Source organism: Epinephelus fuscoguttatus, linkage group LG22 (assembly GCF_011397635.1).
Source record: "Epinephelus fuscoguttatus linkage group LG22, E.fuscoguttatus.final_Chr_v1".
Classification (NCBI taxonomy): Eukaryota; Metazoa; Chordata; class Actinopteri; order Perciformes; family Serranidae; genus Epinephelus; species Epinephelus fuscoguttatus.
The window spans coordinates 35,420,092-35,432,775 of NC_064773.1; the positions used below are offsets into that span (position 1 = coordinate 35,420,092).

Sequence of the window (12,684 nt, forward strand, 5' to 3'; positions counted from 1 at the left end):
GAACGAGTTTTGTGGATTAAAAAACTACACTGGACTTCTTGTCAGCATGAGGGTCAGTAAGTTGTCTGTATTTTCATTCTAAAGCGGTCATTTCCTTTAAGGAGAGAAAGAAGGAAGTCGGCTTAGGAGCCTACCTTGTGAACCAGCTGTGCAATGAAGAAGCTATGGCCTGACGCCTCATGCAACAGCCTAATAGCATAATGGATTACAGTCATCGCTACAATTACACTGATCGTAACATGGGTCCCAATTTTGGTACCGTGACAACACTATTATTTTATGTAGTTTACAATTCAAGTTGTAAAAAGTAAAATGTTTTGTTAAAAACTATTTTGCTGCATAATGAGAAAATAAAGCAATTTATGTTCTTAATTTGTTTTTTTTCTTCCTCAAAAAGTATCGATAAGAGTACCGTTAAAATACCGGATCGATAAGCAGTATCGATAAGAGTAGTGGTGCCATTAAAATCTTAACAATACCCATCCCTAGCGGAGAAGGAGAGGGGTGGAGGGAGCGGAACTGTGGAAACATCCTGCAGCCTGACATATTATCATGCGTTTAAATAAATTACTAGATGGATATATATAAAGAAAGGCGACATTTAGAGAGCAAGCCCAAATAAGCAACTCCTCTTTAGAAACAAGCCCAAAAAAACGCAACCCACGACTACCAATATTTGTAAGTGACTTCACAAAAAAACACAAGCCCAAAGTCGCAGCTAATAAGCAGACCTGACAACCATGCTTGTGTGCTTGTGAATACCTGCCCTACTCTGCCTCTCATAGGTTTATGATGAAATTTTACTCTCCCTAGCCAATCATCATCACTTATGCAGTTGTCTCTCCCTCCCTTCCCCCTCACCTGCCCTCACCAAAGAAAAAAAACTTAAGAGCTCCACTGAGAAGGAGCTTGGTTGGGTGAAAGCTGCTTCAGTGAACTCAAGTAAAGCCAATTAATGGCACATTTTATTGTGAGTAACGGTAACAGCATTATAACGGGGGAGACAGCAACGTTTTTGATTACCCATTACTGAAAAAAGTAGCGCCGTTAGTAACGTTGTTTATTTATAACGCCATTATTCCCATCACTGCTGGAGACACTGTTGTCCAAGGGATGGGCTCTAGTTCCTACATTAGCTCCACTTCACAAAATACAGCTGGTTTCAGGTTTGGTGTCTGGTGAAGTCGCAGTTGGTGTCCAGTTGAAGGGGTTGACATGATCCTAGGAAATGATATGGCTGAAGACCATGTGGGTAACACAGCTAAACATTTTCCAGGTAGTGCAGTTATCAGTGCCATGACTGGTGCAGACTCTGACATTACTCAGGAAAAAGAGGAAAAAAATAAGTCACTGGTTATGTTCATACCTGTACCAGTGCAATCCATTTCTCACAATGAGTTGCCAGAGGATGCTACTGGGAAAAGTACAACAGGTCCCGAGGATGAAAGCATCAGTTAGCCATTGTGCTAAGCTGCACCAGTTTGGCTTGTGTAGTCAGGTTCTGGTTTTGCTGCTACTGGTGGGGTTGCTGTTTTAGGCTTGGTTTTGTGGTCTATTTGCAGTTTTGTGTCAGGTTTCTGAGAGGATTTCTCTGCCAAGAGATGGCTCTAAACTAGACCATGCTGATCTGCCATGGGTTTTGTCTGTTCTTTGTATTGGTTTTGATGCTGGTAGCTTTCTCTCTTCTCTTGGGGGGGGGGGGAGGAGAGATGTCACCTGATGTCTGTGATTTGAAGGACCCCCTTAGAAATTCTGAAGAAGTTGGAGCCATGCTGTTCTGTTTATGACATTTGGATGACGTTGGATATGTTGGAGTCTGTTAGGTTAAGTTGATTTCAGTTATCCTGAGGTGACGTGTAATTATGCATCAGTTTATGCATTTTTCGGAATTGCACAGTCCTTCCTAAATATTTATGCCCTGTTGCTCTCACCCATTTTTTCTCTGCCTTACTATTCTTAAAAAAGCTCCTATGGTGAGTGGGGAGACATAATCTGGTGAGTTGGAGACTGGGGTATATTCATTTCTAGTCTGGTCTGCATCAGTATTTCAAATGTTTAAACTGTTTACTTATATTGCAGTATTTTTACCTGTGCATACAGCTATGCAGAATCTTATAAACAAGACAGGCGTCTGTAAATTTGCTAGGTGTTCCAGGTCAGTGAATTATGTTTTTTTTTTAAGCAGAATGGTGATGAGTGTCTGGCTTCCTGTCAAGCACCTTAAGAGCCTGGTAGTATACTGACTGGACAGGTTTGAGTATTGAACAGGTGACTTGTGCAAAGCTAGTCAGACAAGCTAACATATGTTACATAATCATATTGTATTGTATCTCATAGTATCGTATCCAGTGTTGGGTAAGGGTTACTTTAAAAGTAATCAAAGTATGTTACTGCGTTACTTTTTAAAAAAGTAACCAGTTACTTTACTGCGTTACTCCCTGAGTAAAGTAACTCAATTACTTTAAAAGTACTTCCAACGTTACTCCCTGAGAAAAGTAACTCAAGCACTTTTAAAGTGCTTTTGAGTATTCTATATTTCCTGTTGGGCAATGGATCACAGGACGCTAAGGCTACATTTTTTGTCTCCAAAATTAAAGTTATGGACCATTTACCCTTCACTGAGATCCAATTCTCCCATCACAGCCGTCACTTTGACCACTAGAAACACAGAACGATCTGCTGCCGTAGACAACTGTGTGACAACAACACCTCAGCGTTTTTAATGTTTCCTCTAGGGATGTTACCACGGGAACTGCCCATTGGTTCGACAGCCCATTGGTTCGACATCCCATTATTTCGACCATATTAAACTCATTGTTCCTAAGTCCGTTCCGAAATCATCATGATGCCCTGTGGTTAAGGTCTGATTAGGTTTAGGCACAAAAAACACTTGGTTAGGGTTAGGAAAAGATCATGGTGTTGGTTAAAATGAAAAAGAAAGTGACAAACACATAGGCCGTGAGCCTGCTCCGCCTCAAGCCGGTCGCGGTGCACCATACGCCCGTCGCGATCCGTTCACCGCCGCGGACAGTCGGACTAATGGGATGTCGAACCAATGGGCTGTTGAACCAATGACATGGACCCGTTACCGTTGTAAACACACATTCAAATTTGGCTCCTCCTATCAGGCTCAACTGCGCACTGCCCCTACCCCTCCCGGCAGTTGGGTGTTACACAAAATGATTCAAAGCTCAATCCTCACACTACATCAAGCCATATATTAGCTAAACGTAGTTATTTGCATTGGTTGATAGTCGGAATTAGCCTCCACAACAAACTACGTAGAAATTACAGCTGTTGTAATGGAAAAGTTGATAAATTAGCAAACTAGCACCAGCTAACCAGCCTGTATTTGGGATTTACCTGTCCAACAGAAAGCAGGCGAACTCCGCGTCGCTGTACATCCCGAGCCACTCCTTCAATGTTCGAAAGCGGGTGAAAGCCACCCCGATATTCACACGAGTTTTGGCCCGTGCTTTATCAGCTCGGCGTTTTGCCTCACTCACATTTAATTTCCTTTTCTTTGAGGGTACGTCTGTATCTGCTTTTTCTCCCGGGTGTAAGGAAGAAGGCTTCACAGAAGAGATTCAGGCAAAGTTCGCGCTGGTGCCTGCTCGGACACGCTCGGGCACGGCACCTGTGCTCTCTCATTGGCTGGGGAAATCTCCGCCCAGAAGCGGTTTGAGCTCACAAAAACATCAAAATACAGTTAAAGGGCAGGAGCTCTGCAAACAGAGTCACCACCACACATGAGTAGAAGCCCATAGGTGATGATTAAGCAGGATTTCATTTGTATACAGTATGTCTGTATTTTGTTTTGTTTGAAAATCCTCCAGATCCTACCTTTAACGTTACTGTCATTAGCATCAAGCTAGCAAACAATGGTACATCCTCACAGTCGGACATAAAGTAAGAACATTAACCAATAGCGGCAGGGCTTTTACTCACCACAACTGCAGAGGCTCCCAGCTTCATTTGAAACAAACTACGTTATAGACGGTCCGTTATTTATTAATCCCTCTGTATGTTTATATATTTACTTTTTATCTGCTCCCATTGTCTTTGTAAAGTTAACATATCGCACTCACTCATTTCAAACTCAACACTTGTTTCAAATTAAAAGCCCCTGAAAGTCTGAAATATGTCTGTCAGTGAGTCCTCCTCCACCTTTTTGTTGACTCCACCGTAGACAACAGCAGCATTTCTCTGACCACATAGCAAAGCCACAAGCTCCGTGGCTTCTTTCAGACTGATAGGTTTAACGTTATCTCCGTTATTAGAACCAAACGACAGCAGTTGCTGTTTCAGAGCTGAAGGACCAGCGTTCTAAAAGTAACGGAAGTAACTGATGTCTTGTTTGAAAATGTACTTAAGTATTTGATTACTCGACACTTCCTGTTGCTATGGCTACAATAGTGTTTTGTAGCTCGGTCTGAGCCACTTTGTTTGTTTTCCATCAACAGAGCCAGGGTTGTGTTTGAACATCAGATTTGTTTCTGTGCACACAGAAAAGACAGCCATCAGACTATGAGGAGAATACAGTGGTTGAATTTGGCAAAAAGTGTATTGGTTTAGAATCACAGACTCCATCTTTAATGTGCACTGTCCCTGTAGTTGTCTGCATAAATACAAACTGGTTATTAGAACCAAACGACAGCAGTTGCTGTTTCAGAGCTGAAGAACCAGCGTTCTAAAAGTAACGGAAGTAACTGATGTCTTGTTTGAAAATGTACTTAAGTATTTGATTACTCAAACAGCAAACTAACGCGTTAGGTTACTCGTTACTGCAAAAAGTGATCAAAGACCTTATAAAGTAAATTACAAAGTAACGCGTTATACCCAACTCTGATCGTATCATTATACCCCCTCTCTCTTCCTATGTTTCCTGTAAACATATGTACTTTCACTGTCACATCAATACAAAATGCTCTCTCAAAACAAAACAAAACAAAACAAAACAAAAACAAAATATTTCTTTTATATTTGTAAATGACTTCCTGACAGTAGTGCAGAAAATGTACCTTTAATTAAATCACAACAAGTTTTGGCTTTATCATCCAACCACAAAATGTAACTACAGCTGTCTGAGGATGAACGAATTTCTGTGTAAATTGTAAATGGACTGAACTTGAATAGCACCTTTCTAGTCTTCCGACCACTCAAAGCACTTTTACACTACAGGTCACATTCACCTATTCACACATATATTCACACACTGGCGGCCGAGGCTACCATGCATGGTGCCACCTGCTACTCAGTAACCATTCACACGCACTGACACACTGATGGAACAGCCGCCGAGGGCAAGTTGGGGTTCAGCATCTTTCCCAAGGATACTTTGACAGGTGGACTAGAGGAACTGGGGATCAAACTGCTGATCTTCTGATTAATGGACAACCCACTCTACCCCTGAGCCACAAACTATAAAATGACAGTAAATCTGTATTGTATCATATTGCATTGTTTCATTTAGTTTCGTATCATATTGCATCGTATCATATCTTATCATATTGTATCATATCGTTATACCCCTCTCTCTCTTCCTATGTTTTCTGTAAGTGTATCTTCTGTCACATTAACACAAAATGCTCACTAAAAACTAAACAAAAAAAAAAATCCTCCATGTTTGCAAAACACCTCCTGACAATAGTGCAGAAAATGGTCTTAATTACATCACAACGATTTTTGGTTTTATCATCCAACCGCAAATGGCACTGTCTGTACATCCAGTTTCAAAGTAAAGGCCTGCTGCTGTTATACAATGTTTTATTGTGAAGGACAGCAGGAAGTGGTGACTGCAGCAGATGAATGGAGTGGAACCGAGGCAGATACCAATCAGTGAATCCCTAATCTGCATTTCCAATGTTTTCCTACTTATTTACTCAGATTTTCTCCCTTAATTTGTCTGTATGCTTACAATAAAGAGTACAACATAAGATGGCCTTCAATCAAGAATGGTATAATCCTTGAAATGGGGAATGTGCTTGTTAAAATGCCCTTGAACAGAACATGGACTTGCTTTTGATTTGTCAGTTACACCAATTTCATTTACCAGCATGCATCATACATTTGGCATTTGGATGTGTGTGTGTGTGTGTGTGTGTGTGTGTGTGTGTGTGTGTGTCCTCACCACGGTAGTAGAAGAGGCACATGTCGGACAGAACAAACCATCTCTTCTTCCACAGCTTCATGCCTGTGCTGTCCTGCAGGGGACAAAGGTCATAGACCATCAGTAAATCAGTCAAAGTGTTGTCATTACAGAAAACATTACACCCTCTCTGTCTCTCTTTTGCTCACAATCTCAGTCTCTCTCCTTTGATCTTCCCTCACTTCCCTTCTCTTGACAGTCTCGCTGTCTCTCCCTCTGGCTGCTTCTATTAACCAGCTTCTATCTCCCCCTCTGAGACAAATTGCTCTGTTTTATCTCTTTATAACGCAGTAACAAATTTGCCTGTGTGATGCTCGGGGCGAAGGGCTATGCTTTGTTCTCTGTGCTGCTGCTCTGGTTCTTGTTTATACACTCCCTGGTGTTGTAATGACTGCAGCAACAATACTAATGCTTTTAGACCATTCGCTCACTGTTTGCAACGTGTGACATTTGGCCACAGGTCCTGAGTTTAGGAGCTTTGGGTACACACTGATTACATTGCTTCAGTGGGGGAGCACTTTGCCTGACAAGTCCGAGAAGAGGTGTGAAGTGAATCGATTCTCATCTTGATGTGAACACAGTGAGCAGCAGCACAGGTGCTGAGGCTTAGATGGAGATTATTGACAGTGGCTCTAACTGGGATCTGGAAGCTGAGTTGAATAGTGCTTGATGAGGCTGTGTTTAGGGAGTTGCAGAGTGGTCACAGGTCCACAGACCAATTGAAAAATCGACCCACAGTAGACCTCTGTGGAGTGAAGAAAATTGCTCAACTTGCAAGGAATGAGTGGAAAAGTGACCACAGAACAAGCCGCGATAGGTTTGCTGATGTCCAGTTAAGCCCCGCAGCGGGAACATAGTCCTCCCATCAGGTTCTCCACACACACACTTTGGATGCGTCAGGATTCAATGTTTCCAACCCTACAATGTTTTACATTACTGCCAACCATTCCTCCAAGACCATGGAGTTTTATATTTTCTAACTGTGTTCCCCACCTTCTATGGCTTCCATAGATTTCTGTTCATTATTAAATCAAACCACACAGACACTTGAAACTTGCATAACCAAGTAAAGTGAAAACTATGCCATTAATATTTTTGCCTGAGTTTTGTTACTGTTTCAAATCACTTGGCAAATGCAACACCTTTAACCTACAGGTTTCAAATTTCTGTAAGCTGATTTTCATACTTCAGTTAAGAATAGATAGATAGATAGATAGATAGATAGACAGACAGACAGACAGACAGACAGACAGACAGACAGATAGATAGATAGATAGATAGATAGATAGATAGATAGATAGATAGATAGATAGACAGACAGACAGACAGACAGACAGATAGATAGATAGATAGATAGATAGATAGATAGATAGATAGATAGATAGATAGACAGATAGATAGATAGATTAGCTTTATTAATCCCCACGGGGAAACTGATTTACCACCAGGTCAAAAAACAAACAAACAGCCAACAAACATCACAAAACATAACAATGAACATAGTGGGGCCCTTAAAAACGGAGTTAGAAACGTGATTGAAAGCCACTAAGGACATGATTAAAAGCTAGGGGATAAAAATACAATAAGGAAACAGCACCAGCCAGGAAGATAGAAATGAATAAAAACAATTCAATAAATAAATAAATAAATAAGAACCACCAGCAAATACAGCACACAAGTATGCTGCTGTGCAGCAGGCCACGTCTAACAGTGTTTTAACTGCTGCAAGAACGAAGGACCTTCTCAGATGTTCATTTGAGCACTAAGGCATGACAAGTCGCTCACTGAATGGGCTTCTAATTTTCATGAAACAAAACCGCTCTTAATTTTGACCCAGTTCTCTTCTCCACAATGACATCAAGAGACTCAAGAACAATAACAACAAACAAGTTAGAACAATAACAGAACCAGCTTACTTGATAATCTCATTGATCCTGTTCTTGTAATCCACAGATATGCTGCCCCCTCAACAAAGTACAGCATTAAACAGGACACTAGTCAGGATACCTTGATAAAAGACATCCAGAGGCCTTGTGCTAATGTCAAAGGATCTCAGTTTTCTGAGAAAGAAAAGCCTAGACTGAGCCTTCTTCACTACGACCTCAGTATTTTCTTTCCAGTTTAACTTGCAAATGAGGTGGACATGGGCCTGTCACGATAACAAATTTTGCTGGGCGATTAATTGCGTCAGAAATTATTGTGATAAGCAATAATATTGCGTAATATTATGCTTTTAAGACCATTTTTATTATTGTTGTAATTTTGCTGTTTTTAGACCATTTTTTAAACATATAATTTATACGTATAAATAATAAAATCACATTGATGCAAGTATACTCTTTTAAAGAGAAATAAACACTTATTTAACAAGAATATTTAGGAATGCAAAAAAGAAAATTTAAATATCTGAAATAACACGTAAATATATTGAAATAAATAAATAAAAACAAAAAAAATAGACCGTCAGTCTCTCATTCTCAGGTGTGCCGTTAAGTTGGTCATATTCGCTCTTTTTGTTGAGATGGTTTTAGAACAAACAACACCGGCTCATCCAAATTACTTGGCTCCCCTCTGTCATTTGGTTTAAATCCAAAATACTCCCACACAGGGGCCGTGGGATTTGGTTTAGGAACAAGTTCTCTGTCTTTCTCTTGCACTCAACTCTCTTTTTTTTCTCCGCCTCATCTCCCCCTCACGAAGATCGCACTGTGTGTGTGTGTGTGTGTGTGTGTGTGTGTGTGTGTGTGTGTAGCCCACAGCCCCGCTAGAACACACTGGACACGTCGCACTGCAGCTCGGCAACAGACAACCACGCAAAGAAAAAGGAAAAAATTCATTTGATTTCAGTGACAGTAAGGCTGGAAATAGGACAGTGGCATGTAGTGTACACACGTTGTATGTCATTATATTCATGGAAACACACTGAACATGATAACACACAGTACAGCATGAACTAGATGAGCTGTTTTCTGTGGTGCACTGGCGGAAGTAGATCAGTATGGTTAATGAAAAATAAAAACAACAAACAATAAACAGTTTATTTTGGGTGGTAATGCGTAACATGACACTGTAAATGTAATAACATTACCCAAAATTCCATTGGTAACACATTACATTACTTCATTACTGCTAAAACGAAATACATTACTGTAACATGTTACTTTTGTAACGCATTATTCCCAACACTCACACACTGTTCCAAAGTCTAAAATACAACAGCTCTGAAAAAGGGTTCAGCAGTAAAGTGAGGAATGTGAACACAGTGTAGAACACACTGATATGGACAGATAAAACAGCTGTCACCTTTGGGGGGGGGGATGTAGTGATTGCCAAGATGAATAACACAACTCCAAATCTCAAGTTTCAGGATACTGAGTATGGATATGGATTAAACAGACCAGAAGTTTTGTCTGGTATATTATGGACTTCGTACAGAGTCAGGCTATTTCCCCCTGCCTCCAGTTTTAATGCTAAGCTAGGCTAACCATGTCCCGACTTCAGCTGTGTACTTAAGGGTATACTATGCAGGATTGTCGGTAACTGTTTCTAAACACACTAGCCAGAAAACGTGAAAGTAAAAGTTGACCCCAGATTCACTCCCATTTGGGATTTTGCCTCACTATGTATGCTTTTTACACACTGGCATCCTATCACTACCTTTATATAGAGCCCAAATTTCACATAGGTGCTGAGGGAGTCCAGGCCCATGAACATCCAGAACAGAGAAAGTAAAACTAGAATTACTGCCTTGCAATTGTTTGTCTCCATGAACCAGTCAAGCTGCAGGTAGTTTACACTGATGTCTGTCCAGACTCATACTGTATGTAGACATGACAGTTGATAAAGCTCCAAATATGGATGTTGCTGCAAAAAAGATAAAAATTCTTAAACATGAATGCTTCACACACATCTTCAACCTGGCAGCAAAAAAAGATCTATACAATCACAATTTGTGATATTGGGCTTTATATAAATAAGTAAAAATCAGCACAGTTTCAACATAGACACCCAAGATTAGAGTCACTAATTAAGTATCTGATCAAATGTCACTCCACCTGTTCCTGAGATATGATGCTAAGTAATGGCCAGAAAAACATTTTTGCATAACATTACGATGTCACAGCGAAGTTGATCATTGATGTTTTGGATATAAAATGTCATCACTATATTTCAATCTAAGAGACATATGTATGATATTTGGTCATAATTAGCACATGAATTGTTGAGTTACCGCCAAAAACATGATTTGTAAGGTCACAGTGACCTCAATATTTTATTGTTGGCTACCAAAATCTAATCAGTTCATTACTGAGTCCAAGTGGACGTTTGTGCCAAATTTGAGACAATTCCCTCAAATTCTTGAGATATTGCATTCACAATAATGGGACAGACAGACGGACACACATTAAACAACCCGAAAACATACTGCCTTCACCCATAGCTCTTGCTGGTATAGAGGCATAAAAATAAAGTGGTTTTCCCTCTCAAGTGATGATTGAAAGAGATGACATCTGTTTGAGTCTATGCATTGTTTTGTTTTTTTCTGTTTGTTTTTTTTAAGAAAACCCTGTATAGTATATCTGAAATGTACAGCCATGCAATTAAAGCAAATACTTCTCATAACTGTTTGGAAAATAAAGCAAATAAGTGTATTTCCCAAAATGTTTCTTTTATGATTTTCCTTGAGATTCACTGTGATAGCAAACAATAATGCAGGAACAATTCCAAATGCAGTGAATAGTACTACTTTCAGTGTACTGTATGTTCATCATTGTGCATCCTTCACCATACATATTGGCTGCCCAGCCATATTCCCTCGCCTGTCTGGTATCTGTCCCACACAAACTCAAACATATCCCATCATTTTTAAGTTGAATGACCTTTCTTCTGTACCTGTTTGTAAAGCCAGTTGCTCTTGACCACCGGAGCATTGGGGTTCCTCTTGATGGAGTTTGACCTTTTTCCAAAGTTGTGAACTTTTTTGAAAGACCTAGAGGGCTGTTGAAACACAAGAAAGGGTAACAAATGTAGATCATTCACAAATATAAGGTAAATGCAGCTCTACAGAAGCAACATTTACATTACAGATATTTAAATGCACATCATTTTATACTTAAGTGACACAAAAAACTCCATAACCCTTTATGAAATAATCAGCCGATATTATGCTTCTGTTTCCATCCTGCATCTCCTACAGAGAAACACAGCAGAGACTTGGAGAGACACAGAGGGAGAAAAAATAACCCGGCATATCACCTTCTCTCCCTCACTGTCAACACAACAATCTGATGAGACAAGCATGTGGTGCATTGGATGTAAAGGAGCTTGCACTGTGAAACAGCAGCTTCTCCAGCAGCTATAAAAAGCAACAGAGGCAGATGTATTCAGCTCATTAAACAAAGCATATACCACATCCCCCATACATCATAGCTCAATTACTGAAATATGCAGCACTGCAGCAAAAAGGTATCTTTTATGTAAGTCAATAGCAGAAAAATACGAGGAGTTCTTTGATTAAGTCCAAATTGAAGACAAATAAGATATTACTATTGAACCATTTACCAGATGTTCCCAAGTTTTCTGTGGCTTTCTAACCTTTCCTATAGCACCGCAATCAGATCTGAACATCTACTGAGAACAATTATAAGCAGACTTAGTACCGTTTTATACTAGAAACTAATGCTGTGAAATTTACTGTAGATAATGATAATATCTATCTGTGACAAATCTGAAATAATACTCATCGGCCCAAAATCCTTCTCTACAGCAACACAAAACTTCACCCTCAGCATTGACAACACCACCCTCTCTCCCTCCCCATTCATCCGCAACCTTGGTATCATCTTCAACAGTAACCTCTCATTTGAACATCACATCAGCCACCTCACCCAAACTGCCTTCTTTCACCTTAGGAACATTGCTCGTCTCCGTCCATTACTCTCCTTCTCTGCCACTGAAACTCTCAACCATGCTTTCATCACCTCAAGACTGGACTACTGCAACAGCATCCTCTACAGCTCATCATCCAAAGTCCTCAACAAACTTCAGTACGTCCAAAACTCTGCTGCCCGCCTCCTCACCCACACCAGCTCCCGTGAACATATAACCCTTGTCCTGCAAAACCTACACTGGCTCCCTGTCCCGTACAGAATCAATTTCAAGATCCTCCTCCTCACCCACAAAGCCCTCCACAGCCAAGCCCCCTCCTACCTCACGGACATGCTCCACCACCACACTCCCTCCCGCAACCTTCGATCATCCGACAAAAACCTCCTCTCTCCGCCACACAGGACCAAGCACCGAACCTGGGGTGACAGAGCCTTCTCCATAGCCACCCCCTCCCTCTGGAACACCCTCCCTATACACATTCGTGACTGTCCAAATCCATCCACCTTCAAATCACTCCTCAAAACCCACCTTTTCAAATCCACTTTTAACCTTTAACATTAGCTTTTTGTTCTCGGTTCCTCATGTGCCGTCCTTTTCTATGTTTTGCACTATGCTTTTGCACCTTGTTGTTTTATATTGTCCTTGTC

At 40.6% G+C, this 12,684-nt stretch overlaps 1 protein-coding gene across 9 annotated transcripts in view; it reads right to left on the minus strand.

The window, feature by feature from the left end:
• The window catches only part of LOC125882978 (pleckstrin homology domain-containing family A member 5-like), a 603,488-nt gene that overhangs the window by 204,334 nt on the left and 386,470 nt on the right, over nucleotides 1-12,684 (minus strand). For all 9 annotated transcript variants that reach the window (XM_049567036.1, XM_049567042.1, XM_049567037.1 and 6 more), the window contains 2 exons: nucleotides 11,042-11,146; nucleotides 6,131-6,203 (listed from right to left, as the gene is read on the minus strand). In XM_049567036.1, coding sequence (XP_049422993.1) covers nucleotides 6,131-6,203; nucleotides 11,042-11,146 — 178 coding nt within the window. The remainder of the gene's footprint in view (nucleotides 1-6,130; nucleotides 6,204-11,041; nucleotides 11,147-12,684) is intronic.